Raw genomic sequence first — 24,682 nt, forward strand, 5'->3', positions numbered from 1 at the left:
AGGCAGGCAAATTCCACTTAAGTTGTATTTTAATTTGCATTATGCATTGACGCAAAACTGCAATTAACGTGATCAATAGTTTGAGCAAAACGCTGAAAAGTAAGAATATTTATAAAAACTACATAAATAAAAACAAAATGTTTCCATGTAGATCTGAATCAGCTTTATTGGTTGATTGTGTCATAAACAAGGAACTTCTCTTTGGTTTTATAGTGTTGACAACAAAGTATAAATATGTAAACAGTGAAGGAAATAACATAAACATAGGGATGAAGGAATTATAGTCTATCCTGACTACACTGGCCGTCAGCTGTTCTTTGAGTTCATCACATAGAAAGACTGGAGGAATAAATTGTCTCTGCAGCAACTGATTTCTGCAAACAGCTCTCTATGGCGACTGAAAGTAAAAGTTTACAGTTTGTGTCCAGAATGTGTGGGATCTGCAAAAAAGTCTGAATTTCAAATGATGACCATTTCTGGCTTTTCAAACACAGAAATGTTCTTGTTTTTTAGGAGATTAATCTAAAAATTCAGATTTTTCTATTCTTGCAAATATACAGCTTTTTTCCAATCTACCCCAAAATGCCATCGTATTTCTGTTTCTATCTTCTTGACTGAAATATACATCCAGGAAATTTTCCAGCTCTGTGCAGAAACAGAAGCGGTAAAACCAGACTGACAGGAACGTTACCCCAGTCACACATGGCTATTAAAACACAACTACTTCTTTCTCCGGACATAAAAGTGGCTTCCCAAACCATATTACACGCAAACCTTATGACCAGAACAGCCAGTATGGCCACGATTGTGCAGAACGCCCTGCGTTTCTGTTGGCCAAGCCCCTCTTTGCCCTCACCTGGTTCTCCTGGTCCTGGGCGAATCAGAACCAGCAGGACAGAAACACTGAAGTAAAAGATGATTATCAGAGACAGAACCACAAGACACAAATCTACAGCTGAGAATGAGTCCACATACATCTGCACAATCACTCCCGCAACGCTGAGCACCCAGACGCAGCCGATGCTGACGTTCCTGATCCGAATCCCGCGCTCGTTTTTCAGTCTCAAATAGACGATGGGATGAACCACAGCCAGGTGGCGCTCCAGACACGTCAGGATGTGGAAGAAAATCTGCCCAAACCAAGTGAGAGACGTGCAATAACCTCCCGTACGCATCATATAGAAATCACCTCTGAGGATGCCAGCTAAGTTGAGGATGTAGCCGAAGACGCCGAGTATCTCCATGGCGACCATGTGGTAGGTGAAGCAGTCAGAGTGACTGATCGCTGCTGTGGAGGTGGAGCGTCTCTGCAGCCACTGCTGGACACCATGATGAAGGATGAAGACCGACAGGGGCAGCATGAGGATGATGATGTTGATGTCGATGGCGATGAAGATGAAGGAGCTGGGCGTCGTCATGAGGCAGTAAGAGTATATGCTGAGGGAAAGGTGTGCTGCGGATGGGTGGGACGGACCGGGGGAGGCGTTGGAGGACGATGAGTTGGTGACCATCTGAGAAATAAAAAAATTTAAACTGTTTTATGTCCCTAAAACACCCAAATAAAGTTCAATATTCTGGATGAAAACTCTCATTTTCTTTAAAATCTGTTTTTATGAGACTGATTTCATCATTAATTTCCAAAATGACACATAAACACTTCACTACAACAAATTAAAGTTGCAAATGGCTGAAATCCATGTTTAAAACCGAAGATCAAAAAACATTTACGATTGTATCAAGCATGAAAGTAGATGAAATGCTTTCCAATATTTAATTTTGTGATGCTGGTAATTAGCACTAATTCATGTAAAAACACATCACTCTTTAAGAAAGAGGTTCACATGAACTTATTCACTAAATAAATTTAAAAATACATTGTTTTCTTTATAGTGCCTAAAAATACTGACAAATACAAACATGAGCATGAAAGGAGACTTACTTTGTGATTTCCAGACTTCGTCTTACCAGGAATCAGAGCCAGGTTGTCGATTGACGTCCGACTCAAATGTAAAACGTCGCTGCATCACCCTGAATGTTTCGGCCAACTCTTTTTTGCATACAGTGAATTTGAGGTTTTACTTTCATGTTTTTACGGTTCATTTCTGTAGGCAAATTACTGCAATGTGCTTGTAGAATCCTTACTGCCTGGAAATCGAATAACAAAAAGGTTTTTTTTTTGTTTATTTTGACTTTCATCACATTGATCATTAATTTATCTATTTGTTATCAGAAAACATAAACTTTACAGTTCATTTTTTGTAGTTCATCTTAATCTTTCACTATCCAGATGCACTAAGCAATCTGTTTTTGAAACATCCTAAATTTACTTGAAGAAACCCATGATCCTGATTCAGTTCCTCAGAAAGAAACTGATGCAAACATTGTGTAAAAAGGAAACATTAAAAACTCGTTATTGTGTAATTTGCTTCGTCAAACTGGATGTTTTGTTTAACTTAACTTTCGTCTTCCCTGAAGTAAAAGCAGGGCTAAAATCAGGCTAGAATAATCATGAAAGTACATTTTAATATAAAACACATTTCACTTCCTTCTGATGCTTCATTCAGAATCAAAACCAAATTACTACCAGAACTCCCAGTAGGGACACAATGTGGCCTAAGATTTGATTTCCCAGACCTTTAAAAATTTACACTGCTGTGGTTTTGCAGACCAACCTCTTCTATAGTAATTACATAAATTATTCCACTGCAATAAACACAATTTAAAAAAAAACAACTTCTTCTTATTTTATCACTTCATACAAAAATAATGTACAAAGATTTTGAAAACATTTTTCATCACTTCATTTAGGTTTACTGTAATTATTTTATTTTGCAATATGTTGTGATTTCACCCCTGAATGCTACTTAATTTCAGTTCATAATAAATATTGCAGAGGAAAAGAATAATCTAAAAAAGGAGGGGAAATTAAGACTTTTATTTTCCATCCTGTTCACACATTCTGCCACTGGGTGGTGCTATAGAGTATGTTGTGTTTAAATTAAAGTTTGTTTTCTTCTATAATAATTCCAGCGTCAGTAAAGTAGCGAGCAAAACAAAGACCAACTCATCACTGAATGTACAAAAAGATGGATACAACAGGACAATAAGTATGTTTAAGAACTGAGACTTGATGGAAGAAAAGTGTCAAAAGAATAAGAAATCAGATGTTAAAATATTTTAAAAATAAAGTAAGAAAAGGCATCAATGAATATAGTTTAATTCAATATTCACAAACCAGCATCAAAAATCAGAAGGCAATTATTTCTGGGTTGGAAAAAGAGGGAATTGAAAAGTGTGGAGCTAATGAAATTGGGAAAATAGATTCTTCTTTTTTACATTATGCTGATTAAGTTGTGCTTCTTTTTTCAAAATATTTGAATTTAATATCGCATGTATGTAAAAAAAAAAAAAAGAAAAAACTAAAAAAAACAAACATTTTTTTATATATTGTCTTAATATTTCCTTGGGGAATTTCTGTTTGTACGTTTGGTTTCTTTTAATGCATTTAATGATCATTTTGCAGACCTAAAGGCTATATAATTTATTTATAATCCATGTCGGTTTTAACATGAGGAAACTCCTTCCTCCCCACATTCAGATCCACAGGGGGAGTTTCCTGTTTAGCTGTGGAGCAGCATGGGAGGAGTGAAGAAGAGGAGGGGTGGAAAAAGCGAGGAGGAGAGAAGGAATGTCCGAGCTGAGGCATTGTGTTTGGTTATCGCAGCAGCAGCAGCAGCAGCAGCAGCAGCAGCGGGGACAGGAGGGCGTGGCTCTGCTGGGAAGTGGAAACCCACTGAGGAGGAGGAGGAGGAGGCGTAACTCGCTGACTTGGAGAGACTCGGAGCGGCTCGGCCATGTGGGGATGAGATGTGAAAGATTCATCTGGATCACAGGAGGAAGGGAAACAACACTCATTTAAATTACTGGCATTTTGGAAAACTCTTCTGTTCTGAAATTGGATCGCAAACTTAACATCCCGATGGGAGTTTGACTGACTGACTGACTGACCGCCTCTCCTCAAATCGATCTGCGTTGGCTCCTCTTCAGTCTCTGACTGCCTGGTTGACACATTGGATATTTTAATTTGACACCTGACCCAGTTGAGGATGAGCGGAGCAGGAGACGTGGTGTGTGACGGCTGGCTGCGAAAATCACCTCCAGAGAAAAAACTGCGACGTTATGTGAGTAACATTTCCTTTAAAAACAAAACAACTGCACATCATGTCTCAGGGATTCTCTCCTGAGTGTTTTTTAAATTAAACTTTGAAGTTTTCTGTGTGTGTGTGTGTGTGTGTGTGTGTGTGTGTGTGTGTGTGTGTGTGTGTGTGTGTGTGTGTGTGTGTCATCACTGTTGACACAAGGAGTCATTTCCTCAAGTCCCAGTTGTAAAGCAGTTAAACATCGAGTGCAGCTGTCAGCTGCAACAATGTTTTACTATGATTAAACTTTACTTTGGTCTGTGGATCATCAATAAAGTTTTGTTAAAAGCTGATCTAAGACTTTTTACACTCACAGGTAGAGAGCATCTTTTAAATACAAATTGGGTTTAAAACTAAAACCTTGGGTCTGTTTAGATTGTTCCTGTTTTGTCCTCTCCTGCATAAAAAAGACACACAGGCTGTTTAGAAAAAGCCACTTTTTTATTACCACATGCTGTTTTTTGTTGGACAACAGCTGGACTCACTTTCCAGTAAAGCAGCAGCAGCAGCTTCACACACACCCCACATTTCTGACATGCCTCACCAGTGAGCTGAGCTAATCTCCTTTCTCCTTTTTTCTCATGTTTTCAAATGTTTTCTCATAATCTCCATATTTTCAGAGAAAGCTGCTGTTTTCCTATCACATTCTTTCTCTTTCACTCATTCACTGGACTTTCTCTTCCTCTCTATTGTCATTTGCCTTCCTTCCTTAAAAAATATGTGTGGAAGGGAAGTCTGGCATAAATAATGACATGTAAAATAAAAAGTATATTTGGACTTGATATGAGAATGGAGAAAAATACATGAAATATAGAAATGAAACTTTTCAAGTTGAGATTTTGGGATCATTGCACTTTAAAAACAGCTCATAACAGAAAAAAATAAATTATCGAGAAGATTTGATTCTACCTTTGATTCTATCTCGATTATATTTGTTGTTGATTGAGTTCATGAGGGGAAAACAAGGAAGAAAAAGGAAGAACAGACATTTACATGATGGTGTCCACGGTGCAGTGTGTGGATAAACACACTGCATTCAGCACATGATCAAAGATCTGCAGTACAATGGCAGCAGCAGCCGTGTGTTCATGTTAAGAATATGGTTAAAGTTCCCTCTGTGGAAACCTCAGTGTTCTCGTCTGTTATGTAATAAACTAATCGCTCTCAGCTGGGCCTGTTTGGGGAGGAAAGAGGCCTCTCCTAGAGATTTAGAAACACAGAAACACCAAGGAGGACGAGGTGGATTTTGTAACTTCAACTATACTCGCAAATATGCTGCAGACACGCCCCTGAGGGCCTTAGAAACAAGAAAAATCTGCAAGTGTTATGCATTTCATACATTGCATGAGGCTGTTTTCTACCTCATGCGGTGTGTTTAGATACATCTCCTCCTCTCAGTGTTGGAGCCACTCAGAGCTTTTTAAAGCAAACTGAGTTGGGCTGATCGTATCCAAACACCAGAACCCTGACGTCGTTCGTGGCTTGGATTTTCAGCATGGGTCATCCTGATCTGGACAGCATGGTCCTGCTCTGCTGGACATCATGTTTTCCACTGAGGTGCCACAAAAAACAAGAAACATCCAATAATGTCTATAGACATCTGTGTTTGAAACTCTTAAAGCTGCAGTAATTATTTGTTATGAAAACATAATCTGGGTAAAAATCAAGTTATCCACATGCTATCTGCAGAAATCTGTCAGAAACAACCAATCAGAACAAGGAGGAGGTTTCTTAGCATGTCAATAATGCTCATGTAGGCGCTGCTCACCACGACAGAGCCTGCCATGAATGTGCAGGGTAGATGGTGATCACATATTAATCCTGTAACGGTGGCTTGTTTTTTCACTGCTTCCACTTTAAGCAGTGCATACATGAGTGTGATTGACAGCCCTAATACCCTCCTCCTGGCTCTGATTGGTTGGTTCTGACGGAGCGGTTCATTTCTACAGAGTAGGACAGGGAAGAGGAAGAGGCATTTGATGTTTTCACAAATTATCTGTCTCATAATTTACTGTTACGACAAAGTGAAAATTTTAAGAAAAATGTTTAAAAGTTACATATAATTCAAGTTTTAAAAGGAGTAATTCCTGTTTTGCAGTTCTGCACTGACATAATCATCTACAAAATCACCCACTTATGGGAATCCCTAACTAAACTAAAACATTCAGTAAATTTATTTCAGCTTCAGAGTGTATTAGTACTAACTTAAAGTACAGTTTTTCATTAAGACCATGTTTGTTGCTTGTTAGTTCAGAAACTGAAATAATGTGAATACTCAAACCTGAAGTAGATAAAAACTCACTGAACAGACGATTTAAAACAGTTTTATAGAAATGAAACCCTGAGAGGAGATTTATTGAAGCTTTTCCGACATTACGATCACTTTAGATAAGAATCAGAACATAAATGGACTGAGAGTCGCTGAAAACTCTTTGTGATTTGTGAAACTTTATTCAACAGTGATTTGGAGACCAATGAAAAAAAAAAATCAGTTTCACTTCAAACTGATATTTTTATCTGTTTTCAATTTTTTTTTTTTCAATTTGGTTTTACTGAAATCTGAGTGTTTGGATCCGTTTGGATCTGCAGAACAGTGAAGTGTTTTACGGTCACCTGTCTGCTGTTTGGGAAACTGCAGTAAATCAGACGTGACATTTTTGAATTGTTTCAGCGTCAAGAGTAAATAGAAATTAAGATGCAGTGTTAATTTTAGTTTAGCGGCAGGAAGGAGGAAGTGTTATTTTAGAGCCATTGTGCCCTCTTCCTGAGTTCAAAGGTCAAAGGAGGAAACATTAGGGAGCTTGAGGAGACTGTCAGAGGAAGAGAGCTTATCATTATTACTTTCAAATCTTCCTCTCAAAATGATATTTCCCTTTGAAAATGAGCTACAGAAAAGTGAAGGAAAAAAAAAAACACTTTGCTGCTTCTTCGTTTCAGCAGAGACTAAATTTATTAATTATCTGCTTTCTATTTGATTTATTTTGTTTAACGAACAAACTGTTACCGACTGAGGCTTTTTGACAAACCCCAGACAACAAAAACAGGACTTCCTGTACCGTTTCTTGGAGACAATTGCACCTCTCATCTCAAAGGTTGTGAGTTTTAGGGTCGTAGGTCAGAGTTGGGACAATGATACCAAAATGTGTTGTTGCAGTAGCGTAGGAGATTGAGCCAGCAGGCCGTCCTGGGGGTTTGGTTGAAGTGAAAAAAGATCAGGGAGTGAAATGTTTGATCACATGGATGCATTGTCTTCAGTAGGTGAAACCAAAAACCACACCTTCTGATCATTTCCTGACTTTATCTAAATAGCTAAAAAATGATTCTCTTTTTAAAAAAATACATTTACAAGATCTAAAACATTTACTGTACTCTAAAAAGTGTTCTTTGTGTCTGAGATGTTGGTGAGTTTTCAGTTTTGTCATTTCCTGACTGAGCAGACTGTTTGGGTGTTTTTCTTTACAGAGTGAGACTATTTCTGTCTGAGTGGGTTGATTAGTTGGAAAGCACTAAAGAGAATCTCAAGTTGGAGGAAAATCCTTCTGAGTTTTTCCAAAAAACCCAGTAATAAAGTCATCCCAGATGAGATCTATTAGAGGAACAATCTTGTTTTAGTACTTATCAACTCCAAGTCTAATTACTGCTGGCGGCTCCAGGTGAAATTTTCTGTCTTACTCAGAAGCTGAAAAAGAAAACTGGCTTTTAAAACTGCTTTCATAACATCTAGCACAGACGATAAAAAAATAAATTCTTCCCTAAATGAAAATATCTCAACTAGTTTTGAAGGTAACATTGAATTACTAATATAGAATAATAAATCATTTTTATGGTTTAAACTTTTTCCTGGACATCCAATCCTTAGTGCAAAAACTAGTAACTTTTAATTAACCTCAATGAAAACAATATGCTGGTTATTCCAACAAAATACTGTAAAATACAGGCTGTTATCATTTCAAACTGACATTTTATAAATGTAAAATAAATGATTCATAGTGAAACTTCAACAAATAAGTAAAATGAGCTACAGTGCTGAAAATGTTTGCATCACCAGTTTTAAAGATCGGTTTGTATGGAGGAGTTTTCACATCGTGTAAAATAATTAAACTGTTAAAATGATCAAAATACAAACGTTTCTGAAGTTGGAAGGTGCAGGAAAATATTTTCATGCGAGCAGCAGGCACCCTGCTGCTTTCATTGGACCAGCAGCTTGAAGACAAACGATTATCAAGCAGACGGAGAATAAACAGGCACTTCCACTGGCATCTCTTACCAGCATTTCCTGTTCAGCTTCTTCCTGTCTGTGTTTGGAGAGAAAGGAAGGGGAATGTGCCTCAGTGCTTCATTGGCACAAACTTTCATCATATGAACACAGTTGCTGAGTTTTGGTGGAATCCTGTTGGTTTTGTTTTGAAACGCTGGTCAGCAGGGATAAGACAGGATTTCTATTTTTTGGACGAGTTGAAGTTAATTTCCACACAGAGAAGCTGAACATTCGCACAAATAAACCGAAGCTTTTAAAAACTAATCCTTCGCCTCTCAGTATGAGCTGCAAATTCACTTTAAAATGTTTTTCCTTGCTCTGTTTCACACCTTTAATTAATCATGGTCACACTCTACCCACACACACACACACACACACACACACACACACACGCACACACACACACAGTTTGTGAGTCATGTCTGAAATATGAGGTGTCATTCTGTGGCTCTCATGGAGGAAGATGGTCTGTACCCACAATGCCTGTTGTGTGATGACGGCATGCAGAGAGCAGAGTGAACACTGAACACTGTATGTTTAGTTTTTATCTTTAGTTTGTGCTTACAGGAGCATTAAACCTTGGGCATGAGGACAGTCAAAATAGTCATGTGTGTAGGAGTAAAAATGAAAAACATTCATAATCTGATCTTACAATCAGTAGCTACCTTGTTCATGAAGTCCAAAATTCAAGTCTAGGGCAGCGATCTGTAACCTTTATAATCCAAAGAGTAATTGTTTAGTTTCACCTGCATAAAACTAGTTTAATCAGCAAAAGTTACAAGATGTTTTGAAAAAAAAAAACTGTCAGGAAAGTGCTTGCAGACGAGAGTAAACTGCAGAGAACCAGTGAAGTGTGGCAGGGTGATGAATTATTTGTAAAAGGGAAAAACGTAAAGAACAGACCCGGTGTGAGCACGGCTCTGAACTAAACCCAACAAAACAGAACAGAGGATCTGCCACTGAAAGGAAAAGGCAGAGTGTTAAACTGGACTTATTATGCAAAATTGACTTTTTGCTTGTTTTTGTACTTCCATTTGGGTCTCTACTGCTTCAAAAAAAATCCACCCAACTAGTTTACTGGTACTGTTACTGTTTTTGATGTCTGAAAAATGAGACATTTAAAAATCCTCCGGATTGTTAAGTCACAAATCAGAAGGACTACCTCTGAATTAGCAACCACAGCTGAGCCCAGACCGTTACCTAGCAACCACAGCTGAGCCAGTCCGTTACCTAGCAACCCCAGCTGAGCCCAGACCGTTACCTAGCAACCACAGCTGAGCCCAGTCCGTTACCTAGCAGCCCGAGCAGAGCTCCAGCACATTTGGTTAGCTGGTCTCTCATGTTTACCTCTACAATTATAAAAAAAAAAACGAATCTTTTGCAAAAAGAGGATAGCTATATTTTCCACTACGGGTTGCTGGTGTTTGTGCAAAAATGATTTAAAAACAAAATTGCACAGTTTTCAAGCTAATCAAAAGAAAGATGGGTCTAAAATGTTACAGGTGCTTTGAGTGAAATGGAAATAAAGAAATAACTTTACTGTCATATGCTCAGACAAAAATAGGCAATGAAATTTGTACTGCACAAGCTCTTCAACACCATTTAAAAAGTAATAAATTAAAATAAAAAACTAGTCACATACATTAAAAAGTACTAAAAGCTGAAATCACTCATTCTGTTGTGGAAATTAAACGAATGCATTCAATAGAAAATTGGAAAACTGCTAACACTTCTGCATCTGGTATTAAAACAAATTGATTCTTTTTAGCCAAACCTATTTAGAGATATTATGGAAGGTCCAAAAAGCCTCTTAATGCTGCAGGTTGGAGACTCCTGGTCTGGAAGAAGAGCAGATTTTATTTTAATGTTGTTGACAAAAACTTCAATATCTCTGCAATGATGAATTTTACCAGGCATGGAAAAGGCGGTGGTTCGTCCTGCGTAGCGGTCGGCTGAGTGGAGAACCAGACGTTCTGCAGTACTACAAGAACCAGCATTCCCGGCGGCCAATTGGGACCATCAACTTGAATCTGTGTGAGCAGGTAAAAACACCAAAGTATGATTTAAAAAACGTGCTGTCATCGTGCCATTCTGGATCAAAGATCCCATTTTAAATTGGTTATTTACCAACTTCTCGAAGATGTAATTGTAACTAGCTACTGCAGTGATTTATTTCTGTGGAAATAAATCACTTACTTTAGTTTTAAAGTAAACCAAATAAACAAAAAGAATGACTTGGTGAACTAAAACCTGCTGACAAAAGCAAAAAGCAGCCAAAGGGAAAAATTGACAGACATTATGAAAACCTGAAGAGTTATTCATCACCCTAAAGTCTCTGCTTGAAGGAAATCTTTTTTTTTTTTTTTGCAGTAGTATATTTCTGATTGTCTGTCAGGAGGAGGTTAGATAAACGCTTTAACAGGCCTACTGAAACCTGACTCTCCTCGTTTCCCACTCTTTCTTTCCTCCAGGTCGACGCCGGCCTCTCCTTCACTAAGAAGGAGCTGGAGAGCAGCTTCGTCTTCGACCTGAGAACCGAGGAGAGGACCTGGTACCTGGTGGCCGAGTCTGAGGAGGACATGAACCGCTGGGTCACGTCCATCTGCCTCCTGTGTGGCTTCAACCCTACTGATGACGGTACGACAAAAAACATGAGTTAAGCCAAATCCAAAATGTCCCTTTTGCTGTGTTTTGCTTGCTCTTAGTTTGTCTGTGTGGGCAGCGATTGAGTCAGTGTGGAAATTGGTAGAAGGAAAAGGAAGAGAAAAATATGGATGAAAGGTCCTTTGGGTTTTGTGCCAGTCACTCAGATGAGATCTCAATAGTTCACCAGCTTCTTTCTATGCACTAACTGTGTTTACTTTCAGACTTCTGATTGACTAAATTATATAATAGTTTTCTCTTCGTTGTCAAACTGGATTTGCACAGTGAGCACTCGCATACTTAGCAAATCAATATTCACAAATTCATGCATTCACAGATTTTCCTTGTTCCAAATTATTTGTGAAAAATCCACCGATTGGAGGATTGGTTTTTGGAGACATGATACCGTCACGCAGCTGCTCTACACTTACATGAGATCTGTTTATTTGGAGTAAAAGAAGCTCCTTATTAAAATATGGAACCATAATCTGAGAATGAATTTGAGGCCTCAGTCACCAAATCGTTTTGTTTATCATCTTAAACCAATCTTGATTTTCCCTCTGGCATCAAAATGACAGTTTCATTCACACATCAGCTGCTCAGTGGATAGTCTGCTCTTTTCAGATTATTCTCTGGATATCAATGGTTTCTGAAAAGCTCTGCCATGTTCAGAGTCTCTTAAATTCTCTTCCTGCCTCATTCTGTTCAGTTCAGTTGAGTTCAGTTCCTTTATTATCCCCAAAGGGGAAATTTATTTCCCAACCAGGCATTTCAAACATACAAAATGACATAAAAGTGCATAGACAAAGTTGGAAACAGACAAAGCACCATAAATGTAAAAATCAGAGTTGTAGCTCACAAATTGAGGGATCTGGTTTCTGTGGGTACAAAAGGGTTTTTCCATCTGTTACTTTTACTCCTAACCTCCAAATCCTGATGCATCTTCACCACAACTCGACACTCCACTCATAACCAGTAATTAAATGGTACCAAATAAAGACGTCATTAAATGTAGATGTCATGTTTTATTGTCAGCTGTTTACTCAGAAGAAACGCGTCTTTTATCAAGCAGGCTCTTTGGTTTGAACCGACAGCTGAGTACAACGGAGTTGGATTAGAAATGTGGTTTGGAAAAGTAGCAACAATGTTTTGGTCGCATAATTTCTGCGTCGTATATTTTTGATTTGTGCAGACATAACACGGCTTTTTGACTCCCTTTAGCTGCAGAAAGACAGTTAAGGTCCAACTCTGCCTCCAACTCCGTGACTGCGACCAGAGGCACGCCTGCTGTCACCATGGCAACGGGGTCCATCCCACCCCCATACGACCCTGTGAATGTGCGTCAGCTGGAGCACGATAGCAGTGCAGAGGATGACTACCTGTGGCTGTCAAACTGCCAGAGTCACACAAGGTAAACAACCAATAAAACTAAAACCAATAAAACTAAATAAGAAAACCTCCAACCTCGGATTTTGGTCCAATTTGGTAAATTAAGCTCTAATAATCATTCAAATGTGGGAGGTTGGGATCTTTACCAAGATATGCATCTAACTAAAACTGGTTTCAATCTTATGATTCTGAATTTCACCAGAAAAACAAAGAAAATGGTGATTAAAGAAAAGGATTAGCAAATAAGTCACTATGAGTTTTACTGAAGAAACTGTTTATTTCTGAGACTCATCTATGTTTGAACAACTTCTAAAAGATTCATCCTGAATAAAACCATCTAGAGAACAAAAGACCAAAGAGAGATTCAGGTTTAGACTTGTTGCATTTGAGAGCGAGGGATTAGGAGTTGAACCTGGATCACTCCCACAGGTTTCTAGCAGGGCTGACTTCTCCCACCGTCACGCTACAGTTCAGCATAAAAACACTGCAGGGAGAGTTCGCCTTCGCTGATGAAAAGATTTGTTTCTCCTGGATTCTTTTCTCTCACTGGACTGGAACAGTCAGATAAAAAAGCTGTTGTTGGATTTAATGAGGTGACGTTTACACCAGGTGTAATCCAACACTTGTTTGTACTTTTATCTCCAGGCCTGCTTTGGGCTCATCCACCTCTCTTGAGACGGACTACAGTGGTAACCTCCACCCTCCTCCCTCGGCCACCTTCTCCTCCTCCTCTTCCTGCTCTTCCTCTTCTTCTCTTCCTCCAACCAGCCTTCCACCTCCATCCTCGTCCGGGTTCAGGTCGGCTCCTTGGACGGTGGTTGCCATGGCGAGCCCCCTCAGCCAGTCCCTGGACGCCACCATGACTTCCGACTTCCACAAACGAGCGGCCCGGTCTCACGGCCTCCCGTCCCCTCATCCCAGGAAGCACTCCTTAGATTTCCACCTGCGTCCAGCTGCCATGACACTCAGCGATGACAACCACTCCAACGCTCATCCTTCAAGCACCACTAGCGGCTACCAGGTGCCCCGTCCAGCGTCCACCCCTCAGCCGCCTCCCCCACACCGGCCCTCTTCTACGCCCAGCGTGGACTCGCTAACTCAGGCTGAGCTCCACGCCGCCATCCCGCCTCCTCCTCCTCGGCCGCCCAAGCCCCCCACCGTCCCACTGCAGGGAGAGATCGCCGCTGTTGGCACGGGGCCTGGTGCACTGCCAAGAGCCAACTCTGAACCAGAGAGGAGAGACGACGGCATCAGAGGAACGCTGACAAAAGGTAACGACGACATTACTGAGGAATATCTCTGCGACATCAATTAGAACAAATAATATTGTACACATTGGTTTAAGGTTTCAACCACTTGAATCCACCCCTGAGAGTTGTTTTAAACATGCCAAACCAGTAGGGGGCGGTGTAGCACAAAGCTAAAACAAACTTTTTTAATTGCTTTGCTTTGAATCAATCAGATTGCTTTAAAACAACCACGACTTCCTGCTATGAATTAAAGGGACCTGTTGGAGCCTATCAAGAATTAATTTAGTTTTTGCTAAACTATTAATGTTACAGATCCAAGATCATGCGAATGGTCGACCTATTGTTGTTTATTTACTTATTTATTGTTTGCTTAGACCCTCCTTGTCCGTCAGCCTCCTGCTGTGATTAACAAGCTGCTGTGGTTGATCTGATTGTTTGGTGAAGGAGTGAAACAGTTTTTCTACCACAAAATTAACGTTAATATTTAAATATTTAGTATGAAGTCAAATATTTCTATTATTTCTATAAGAAAACACTTTTTGAAACCAGAAAATTCTGTTTTTTCATTTGGAGTGAGTCAAAAACCTCCTCTTAAAAAAACTTCTCTGGCATTTTTGATTTTTGGACCTTATTATGAAGCAAGATTAGCCACAACAGGACCTGTTATGCAAAATTCACATTTTTGTTCTTCCATTTGGGACTTTATTCCTTCTAAAAACAGCCAAAGCACTTAAAAAAAAAGACCCCATCAGTTTTTGGCAATAAGTTAAAGTTTTTTGGTATCTGGAAAATGAGGTGTTTAAAAAACCACACATCAGCAGGCGTTGCCTAACGGTGCGTTCACACCAAACGTGTTTTGAACATCAGGCGTGTCTGGTTTAAGTTCAAAGTATGTGGAGGCGCGTCGAGGGCCCATCGCGGCGCGATTTGAACCGTCAAGAGCGTCCAACGTGTCCAACAAATAGGCCAGCAACGGAAAACAATGGCTACAGCGATTTTCACGTGTTTGATGCATCCGACTGTGAGCAAAATGTCAGCCGTCTGTCTTCAACGTGGAAACACATCAAAGTTGAAGCGTTGGACGCGTCAAGTTTGACGTCCGAAATACATTTGGTGTGAACGCACCATAACACCCAGCAACTCCAGTAAAACAGTTCGTTGCCAAGCAACTCCAGTAAAACAGTTCGTTGCCAAGCAACTTCAGCGAAAGGCAAAACCAAATGCCTGCAGCTCTGCAGTTCATTATTATATTTTAATACATCAGTAATAATACTTTAGGTGTAGCACTCATAAAGCAAATATTACAAAATATATAAACAAAAATAATTAAAACAAAATGACAAGAAATTAAAAATGTATACCAAAGCAATTAAAATGTGAGACAAAAATTTTAATTAAAGAGATTAAAAAATTAAAGGTGATATTATTAAAGTAAACTTTAACTAATGATTTAAAAGTAGAAAATGAACCAATGTAATTTTTAGGAGAAAGCTTTCCACAAAGTAGCAGACCTGACCATAAATTAACATTAAACTGGATAAAAACTGTTGAAAAGTTTCTCCACGGTGCCAAATATTTTACAGTTAAAATGGTTTATCTGAAAATGAATGCATTTTTTGGAGTGAGATTTGTCGTGACCTTTGGAGCAGATCAGAAAACTACTTTTAAGGAGCTTTATTGTTCTCAGATGGCAGGGTTACAGATTTCATGCTTAGTGGAACAACTCTGACTGTGTTCAGAGTAATTTCACCAGAACTGCAGTTATTAAGAAGATGAGAGCTTTACCCCGCAACGAAACAAAGATGTTATTGAGCAGAAGTGATTTCACGGCCTGTTAATTACTTTTGCAATAACTGTTTTGTTATAAAGAAGCAGCATGAACGTTGAAATGTTTACAGCTGTCAACATGAAATATGACACACACGTCCACATCTCCTCAGTTTTCTCGTTAGAAATGTGTGATCCAAATAATACATAAACAACAGGTTTTTATCTTTTGATTTTGGCTTATTTCACTTAGTTTTGGAGGAATTTATGTCGACACCAGGAGGATGTTGATGAACTCACATTGTAAGATTCACGTTTTTTAATGTCTGTTTCAGGGGGCGAATCTGTCTTCATTCCTCGGTCTCAGTCTGACAGAGCCACCATGTTTGACTTCAGCGAGAGCTTCAACACCTACTTTGTGAGTTATCCACTTTAAATGACGCAATCGTTTATTTTGTTGCTCATCTTTAAGTCATGTTCCCTCCTGTTCGTTCTTTCTCCCAGTTTAATAAAGGCATGGTTCCTCTGGGAAGCTTTTGTTCTGAAGATGACGATCTGGATGAAAGTTATGTTCCCATGAGCGCCTCCACCAATGAGCCACCGGTTGCAGCGAGGTGAGTCACTGTTAAAACACTTTGTCGTGTTGGTCAGGTTTTGAAAAACGTTTTCACACCAGTTTATATCAAAGCTCTTCTTACTGCTCAGCATTTAACGGTTTATTTAATTAAAGCAGAAGGATGTAATATGACTTATAACCAGAACAATATGCATCTCCTGTGAAAACGCGAGGTGGACGCCGTTAGCTGAATATTGCAGAAACATTTGAGACTCGCAGAGGAAAAACATTCAGTCTTTGGCGGCATCCATTATTACTTCCGTAAACAGTGCGCCCCCGTGTGACGTCATTAACGTTCGTCTTCTGCGCACACGGGTCGCAATGGGATCGTCAACGTTCACGTATATTCCTAAAATAATCGCTTCTTTTTTCCCAAAAGTGTTCTTGATTAAATATTTAAGTTATTAATAATTATAATTGCCACCTCAATCTTTCCACAATATATTTTAGGCCAAAAAAGCAAAAAATAACCTAAATCCAGTTTAAGCTAAACATCTAAATTTAGTATTGCCACGTGCTGGGTGAATATAGATATAGATTTTAAAGTACTTCTGCGCACTTTAACTTTTCTAACCAGATTACTTTTGAGTAGGGCTGGGAAAAAATATATTGCAACTTCTTTGTTATCACAATAAGACTGCACTCAATGTGTGTATTGTGAAAAGGGACATTTAAAAAGATTGTCATGCTCAATGTTTAACATTAACATTTTTCAACAGCTATTATAAAGAAATAACATAAAACCTTAATCTGAATTTTAAATATCTAGATTGAGACCACAGTCAGCCCAATACGGATAACTGGGAAACCTCAAGGTTGTGTTCTCGGCCCACTGCTTCTCACACAGTAGTGAATTCACAGATAAGGCCTGGAAATTTACTTTATGGGTGATTTCACAGTTGAGGGGCTCATTTATTGGAATGAAGACTCAATGATCGAACTGTAAGACTATATATGACAATGACAATAATAAACCATATATATGTATATATATATATATATATATATATATATATATATATATATATGCAGAGAGAGAGAGGCCAGATGAGAAGCTTGCAGTACTGATTATCAAAGAAAGTTTATTAATAAATTTTTATTAAATAAAAAAACACGCTGACTCCTAACAACTTTGTAAAACAACTTCAGTTGCTCAGTTCAATACTCCCATCCCTCACTTCTCATCATGGCTCCTCGAACCATTAAGTGATGCCGTTGCAGAGGGGCAATAGTTTGGCTCAAGCAGAAATGATCTGACCATTTCCATAGCAACAAGAAGAAACAAGACATTCCCCCAGTGACCTCATTGTAGTTATGACCTCATCTATGACATGCGGTTCTAGATCAAAGAACATCTGAGGTTATGAATGCTTGTGTTCCAAGACCTCAGTTCATATCCAAGCAGCTCTTCGAACCTCAACATTGTTTCTTGCAAGAATTTTCAGGATGGCAGAGATTTTGGTCAACGTGTGTTTCCCCCTTGGTTTTGGCCTTGGATATTTAGTAACCACCAGTATGAAGAAAGTTTTTGACAAACTACTTCCTGGAAGCGGTTTAGAACAACGTAGTGCTCAAGATGAGAGCACTTCCTCCGAATACGATGCATTTGATGCATTTCTCTACAATCCTTCTCCAACTGAGAAGCAAACCTCCCCGGCTGGGGAGGTAGAGAAAAGTAGCACTGAAGACGGAAGCACTTTTCCTGTATACGATGATTTTGATGCATTTCTCTTCCTTCCATCTCCAACAGATAAGCAAACCTCCCCGGCTGGGGAGGTAGAGAAAAGTAGCTCTCAGGATGAGGGCACTTTTTCTGGATATGATGCATCTGTCTTCAAGCCTTATCCAACAGAGAAGCAAACCTCCCCGGCTGGGGAGGTAGAGAAAAGTTGCTCTCAGGATGAGAGCACTTTTTCTGGATATGATGCATCTGTCTTCGCCCCTTGTCCAACAGAGAAGCAAACCTCCCCGGCTGGGGAGGTAGAGAAAAGTTGCTCTCAGGATGAGGGCACTTTTTCTGGATATGATGCATCTGTCTTCAAGCCTTATCCAACAGAGAAGCAAACCTCCCCGGCTGGGGAGGTAGAGAAAAGTTGCTCTCAGGATGAGAGCACGTTTTCTGGATATGATGCATCTGTCTTCGCCCCTTATCCAACAGAGAAGCAAACCTCCCCGGCTGGGGAGGTAGAGAAAAGTTGCTCTCAGGATGAGGGCACTTTTCCTGGATATGATGCATCTGTCTTCAAGCCTTATCCAACAGAGAAGCAAACCTCCCCGGCTGGGGATGTTTGCTTTGTAGATGAGCAGCTTCTCTCAGAAACAACAGATGTTTTAAATAACCAAGTCAGCAAAAACAAAGAAGGCAGCATTGACAATATTTGTAAGTTTTCCAACCTTTGCAAAAATGGTTGGATTAACGCCAGTTTTCAAGGCATATTGAATTTGAATTTAACCAGAAAGGTCCTTTTTCAAAATCCCAAGAAGTTTTCTAAGGCATCATCAGCCACACCATTATGTGCCAGTCTCATCTCGACAGCCGTTCACAATCCGGGAAAATATTTTACCCCACTGGAAATGGCCCGAGTTCAGATGGAGCTGAGAGAAAATGAACTGTGGTCTGACTTGGGTAAGGACTATAACATTTCATACTTATTGGAAGTTATTTTAACCTGGCTAAATTCAAGTGATAGAAACATGAAAATGCTAATGGCAGGAGAAAAGACGTGCATGAAGTGTAAGAGAGAACTTATTGGACTCTTGAAGAGCAGCCCCCTCGTTGCTCTGCCTTCACTACGTGCAGAGAGCTTCACTTCTCTGTTTAACTGTTGGTTGGATTTTTGTGGGGAAACTCGCTGTTCAGTCTGCAAAAGGGTATTTTACAGAAAAAACTTTCTAGGCAATAATGAAGCGATTGTCCTGTTCCGGCAACTGTCGGCCAGGGCTTGGAATCCAATACTGGCTCCAAGTGCAACGCTTGACGTCCCCGGAAAAGGTGGAAATCAGACATACCATCTTTCTTCCATCATCTGCAGTAATTCGAAGCTGACACACTTCTACACCTTCCTGATCCGGGGACAACAGATATTCCTGGCTGATGATGACCTTGTTATAACTCCAGGTGGCGACTGCAAGAAAGTAATTTCTGAAACGGGATTTGTTTACATTTATGAGAAGAAAACAGCAAGTGTAAAGCCTTACCCTGCTCTCCCTCTCCAAAGTAGAGGGAGAGCAGAATCATCAGAAGATGTCGCTGAAATCAAGGCAGAAACCGTTTCTGAGTCTGTGGAGATTATTTTAAAAGAGAGAGAAAATCTGTTTAATAACCAAAACTATATATCTATTTGTGTAAATATATGTAAGAATATATCTAAGTGGGAGATATTATTGTTAATTTTGTGCTTATTTTGCCTGCTGCTGGTTATTTTTTGGATTTGTGATTTTTCATTCTTATATTTTTTTCTAATTTGTGTCTGTGGATTGACTTATGTGTTGGCAGTACCATGCCAAGAATTGGATGCTTTGCTTTAAATTTAATGACAACTGGTGGAACGTATTCACCAGTTGTCATTAAATTTCCTGATTCAGTTTAAAAATACTTTATTGATCACAAAGAAAATTGAATGTTCATCAGGATTCTTAAAAGAGCCATTGAGAACAAGACAATCCAAGACAATCGGATGAAGAGGATGATCAAGATTGTCCCTAATTTTCTTGATCCTATGAAGAATCCTTCTCTGCATGACCATCTCCAGAGGTTTCCCAGAACAGAACCAGAACAGAACCAGTCTTCTTTACCAGGCTGTTGAGCATTTTTAGGTCCCTGGCGCTGATGCTGCTGCCCCAACAGATGGCGCTCTCAACAACAGATTATAGAAGGTCTGCAGCATCTTGAAGGACCTTAGCTTCCTCCAGGACTCCAGTCTGCTCTGTTCCTTCTCATAGACGCTTCCCTGTTGCGTCTCCAGTCCCGTCTGTGGTCCAGATGAACATTGAGGTGGTTATATTCCTCAACCACCTTCACTTCTACTCCCATGATGGAAACATGATGGAAACAAACTTTGATCTAATCCTGTTTCTCCTGAAATCAACAATCATCTCCTTTGTTTGTTTCAGGAACTTTCTCAGGCTTCCTCCATCAGTCCAAAAAGATTTTGTGCAAATTTGATAATGAATTGGCAAAGGAAGAAAATTTTAACTTGTTTATAACAATGATAATAAATAATAATAATAATATTAATATACATATACACGTATGTATATATACATATACATATATACATATACACATATGTATATATACATATATACATATACACATATACATACATATACACATATGTATGTACACATATGTGTTTATGTATGTATGTATATATATATATATATACACATATATATATATACATACATACATATACACATATGTATGTACACATATGTGTATATGTATGTATATATATATATATATATATATATATATACATACATATACATATGTATATATATATATATATATATATATATATACATACATATACACATATGTGTATATGTATGTATGTATATATATATATATATATATATATATATATATATATTTCAATCTGGATAGACTCACACAGAGAAAGAGAAACAGTTAGAGGATTTAATGATCCGAAATTTTTGGCGCTCGAACCCGGCGGAAGACTTGTGAGCTGAGGATCACCAGGCAGGTGATCGGTCCAGGTTTAGCTCAGGGTAGTCTTCCCCCCGGTCCGAATACTGGTGGTGGAACGGAGCCTTGAACGAAGGAGCAGAGAGGGAGCTAGGAAGATGTCCCTGGGATGATGGTGGAGATGGGGAGGAGGTGGGTTGAAGCACGGCTGACGAGCGAGAAGATCCGGGAAGCTTGTCCTTTGAAGGGATCCGTGACGGCGATTGGCTGAAGCGGTGCGGCGCACCTGTCCTGCGATTAGCGGGGCGTGGTGAGTGTCTGATGTGGGACGGCTGTGTTTTGTCTCCCAGCTTGAATTTTCGCCTAGGCTTCATTTCAATCTGGATAGACTCACACAGAGAAAGAGAAACAGTTAGAGGATTTAATGATCCGAAATTTTTGGCGCTCGAACCCGGCGGAAGACTTGTGAGCTGAGGATCACCAGGCAGGTGATCGGTCCAGGTTTAGCTCAGGGTAGTCTTCCCCCCAAAAGAGGGTGCCGGGTTGAGGCCTAGCTGGCCTGCAGTCTGCAAGACTTGTTAGGCACAGCTACGTTGGCGGGGGCCTGCAGTCTGATAGACTTGTTAGGGCGTGCGGCGTTGGCGGCCTGCAGTCTGATAGACTTGTTAGGCGCGTGCCGCGTTGGCGGGGGCCTGCAGTCTGATAGACTTGTTAGGCGCGTGCCGCGTTGGCGGGGGCCTGCAGTCTGATAGACTTGTTAGGCGCGTGCCGCGTTGGCGGGGGCCTGCAGTCTGATAGACTTGCGCTGGCGGGGGCCTGCAGTCTGATAGACTTGTTAGCCGAACTGCTTGGTGACCTGTGGAGGATGGAATGGCTGCTGTCGAGCCGAGGGCTGAGGACCGATGGTCCGGCCGGATCTCCTAGCAGAATAAGATGTTAGAAATGGCAGAACGCTCCACCACCAGATAGGATGAGATGCTCACCTGCAGTTATGGAACGTTGAGCTTTGAGTAGGATTGAGAGATCGGGTCTGATGTAAGATGAGAAGGCTGAGGACGCCAAGCGTCCGAGCTGAAGGAGAGAAGCTAAAGGGACGCCTTGAACGGCAGTAGATGTAGCGGCGCCTATTCTAAAGAATGGCCTGAAAAGTGACTAGGTGGAAGACCGCAAGCTGCTAACGTCAGTCTGAGGTGGTGAGTGAACCAGTTAGCAGTCACGGCGAAGCATTCAGGTGTGAGAAACAGAGATTTGGATTCGTGGCAGAGTTGATGTCTTTACATGTGAATTTGAGCAAAAAGGACAAGGTGCGATAGCGATAGTACACAACCTTTCGCTTTGGTGTGTTTGATGTGAAGGATTGTAGTGGTCCGAAGAATTTTAGATCAGATATAGATAAATCTCATGACAAACTGAATACTTCGATGCAGGCGTGAACTCACTCAGCCCAAGAAATCCATGGAAGGCTTAGCAGGAAAGCGCATGGAGGAGCGCTTAGGTGTAGGAGGAGAAAGCTCTGGACGGAGCGCAGTGATGAGACTCCTAGGTAGTAGGAGTGTGATCAGTCTCTGCTATCGGGAATAGAGGGGCTGTGCTTAGCAATCCCTTTGAGAAGGAGCTTCGCAGCAGAGTTCGAGAAGAGGCTAGGTGATTAACTAGGTTTCTGTAGCTTCACGTGAAAACTGATGCCCGTGAACGGACTGCGGATGTAGGACAGTACGAATCGACGGTGGTCGAAACAGTAGGTGATGAAAGCGAGAACTGTGGATATACTACCAGGGTAAAGGGGAGAATTGATAGCAGAGCAGAACTTGGTGAAGGTTTGCCAGGCGAGAGTATGTGAAGAGGGTAGATGGGGCGGAGCCCGACTTTATGTAGTGGCGTGATGAACGCGAGAGGGAGTGGAGAGAGCCATTTATAAAGCGTCAGATCTTCGAAGGTTTGCGTTAGCTCGGGTTGAGCGTCGGCAGCAAGACATGGACAGCGAAACCTGAAACTTAGAACGGGACGGAGAGTCGGCGATAGCATTGTAATAACCGGAAACGTGCTGAGCTGAGATGATGAAATGTTGTTGACAGCTTGCCATGTGCAGCGGCGAATGAAAGGCATAATGGAGCTAACGGATGGGCGGCCTTTATTAATGCTTGGACCATGGTAATATTATCGCAGCGCGCTAATAAACGCATTCTGCTCCGAGGATGGCCCCAGAGGCGGCAAGCTACGGCAAAGGGAAATATTTCATAAAATGTAGAGGATTCGGACTGAGGAAAATAGGAAGGCAACTTTCCAGCAACCATTTACCTTTTAAAGCCCCCAAAACCAGAGGATGGGGCGGCGTCCGTGAAGACCTGAAGCGAGTCGGTCGAGAGGATGACGTTGGCTGAATGCGAGCCGCGTGGTGGGGTGTGCAGTCTGCGAGACTTGTTGGGCGCGAGCCGCTTTGCGGGGGCCTGCAGTCTGATAGACTTGTTAGGCTCGAGCTGCGCTGCGGGGGCCTGCAGTCTGTGAGACTTGTTAGGCGCGAGCCGCGTGGACAGGGATCTGCAGTCTATGAGACTTGATGGCCGTAAGCTGCGTTGTCTCCCCACGACGAACAGCCCTGCGCCTGATTACTCTTCTGCAAGGAACACATCCTACCTTCACACATACAACATGACGCAACGCAGAGCCCGTAGGGTGTCTCCACCAGCTGCAGGTTTGAAGAGGGAAAGCCTGGGTTACGTTTGCAACCGACAGGGAGGGACAAACGATAACGGTTTTAGGTAAACGGCCACATGCCAGGGAAGTTAGATCTTTGTAAGCTTTATCGCAGACGACGTGTGTTTCCACAAGGTTAATTTCGCTGATTTCACTCGTGTGTTTGAGGAGGAAAACAAAAACTTCCACAGCGCTCCGATGCAAAGATGTAAAACAAAAAGATTTATTCCACAGTTTCTTGTGTTATCCTTTACATGAGCAGTCAAATCTTAAATAACCTCCACAATACAAACTACGGTTGAAAACTGTGTGGCTCTGTCGATTCTCACTTGCATCGACCTCGCCTTTTTCCCTCTCTCTTCCCTTCCGTTAACACCAGGCTCCTCACCTCTTTTGCATAAATTGCAAAGTGGTCAATGAAGTTATAAGGTATACAAACTTAAAATAAAACACTTAAAACATTATGAATTTAGCTACATGCAATATAATAATACTTCCTAAACCTCAACAAATTCTCTTATTAAATTACTAATTAAACGAATAAGTTTTTTTTTTTTGTTTTTTTGTTTTTTACAGTAACTGAATATTTTCTACATTAACTTGGCCTCCACACGACGGTTAGACTTGGTGATAAGCCGTCAGGCTATCAAGGACGACGCTTGTTTATGCGAGTGCGCTTTGAGATTACATAGCAATTGTGACAAACATGATAGATCGTGCATTTATCAAAACGCTGGCTAGTCGTATCCTGACGCGTTTGTTGGACTGGCGACTGTGCAGATGGCACGGACCTCTTTAGAGCGCATGTCTGCTTATTCGCTGCGTGAGTGCCTCCTTGAAGGAGTCGGAACCGATGAATGAGGAGGAAAGGAAGCCGTCGGTGCGGGTGGTATTGCCACGTGTGAATGACTTGAAAGAGGACGCTCGTGAAATTCGGATTGCTGTGCAGGTGAAAACTGACTGTTAGAGGGTTGAGGTTGACGCAGGCGACAGGAACTACGTGGATGAAGGACGGGCAAGCACGTCTCCTTTGACCTGATAAAAGGAGTGTGAAACTAGACGAGAGCGGCAGGTCCAACGTGTTTTTTTTTTTTTTTTGTTTGTTTTTTTTGGTTTTTTTTTTCTCCAATAAAAGAGGAATTTGTAATTAAAAGATTGCACCAAACTCGTTTGTTTTCAGGTGCGTTTCATGTGTAGCTTTAAGAGAATCCT

At 40.7% G+C, this 24,682-nt stretch overlaps 1 protein-coding gene across 2 annotated transcripts in view; it reads left to right on the plus strand.

Moving 5' to 3' along the window:
- Positions 1-3,774: 3,774 nt before the first annotated feature.
- The window catches only part of LOC122820216 (GRB2-associated-binding protein 1-like), a 28,547-nt gene continuing 7,639 nt past the window's right edge, over positions 3,775-24,682 (plus strand). For both annotated transcript variants that reach the window (XM_044097452.1, XM_044097453.1), the window contains exons 1-7: positions 3,775-4,181; positions 10,371-10,499; positions 10,929-11,094; positions 12,322-12,511; positions 13,135-13,760; positions 15,842-15,924; positions 16,011-16,120. In XM_044097452.1, coding sequence (XP_043953387.1) covers positions 4,107-4,181; positions 10,371-10,499; positions 10,929-11,094; positions 12,322-12,511; positions 13,135-13,760; positions 15,842-15,924; positions 16,011-16,120 — 1,379 coding nt within the window. In that variant the 5' untranslated portion in view covers positions 3,775-4,106. The remainder of the gene's footprint in view (positions 4,182-10,370; positions 10,500-10,928; positions 11,095-12,321; positions 12,512-13,134; positions 13,761-15,841; positions 15,925-16,010; positions 16,121-24,682) is intronic.

The sequence above is a fragment of the Gambusia affinis genome, linkage group LG18 (assembly GCF_019740435.1).
Source record: "Gambusia affinis linkage group LG18, SWU_Gaff_1.0, whole genome shotgun sequence".
Classification (NCBI taxonomy): Eukaryota; Metazoa; Chordata; class Actinopteri; order Cyprinodontiformes; family Poeciliidae; genus Gambusia; species Gambusia affinis.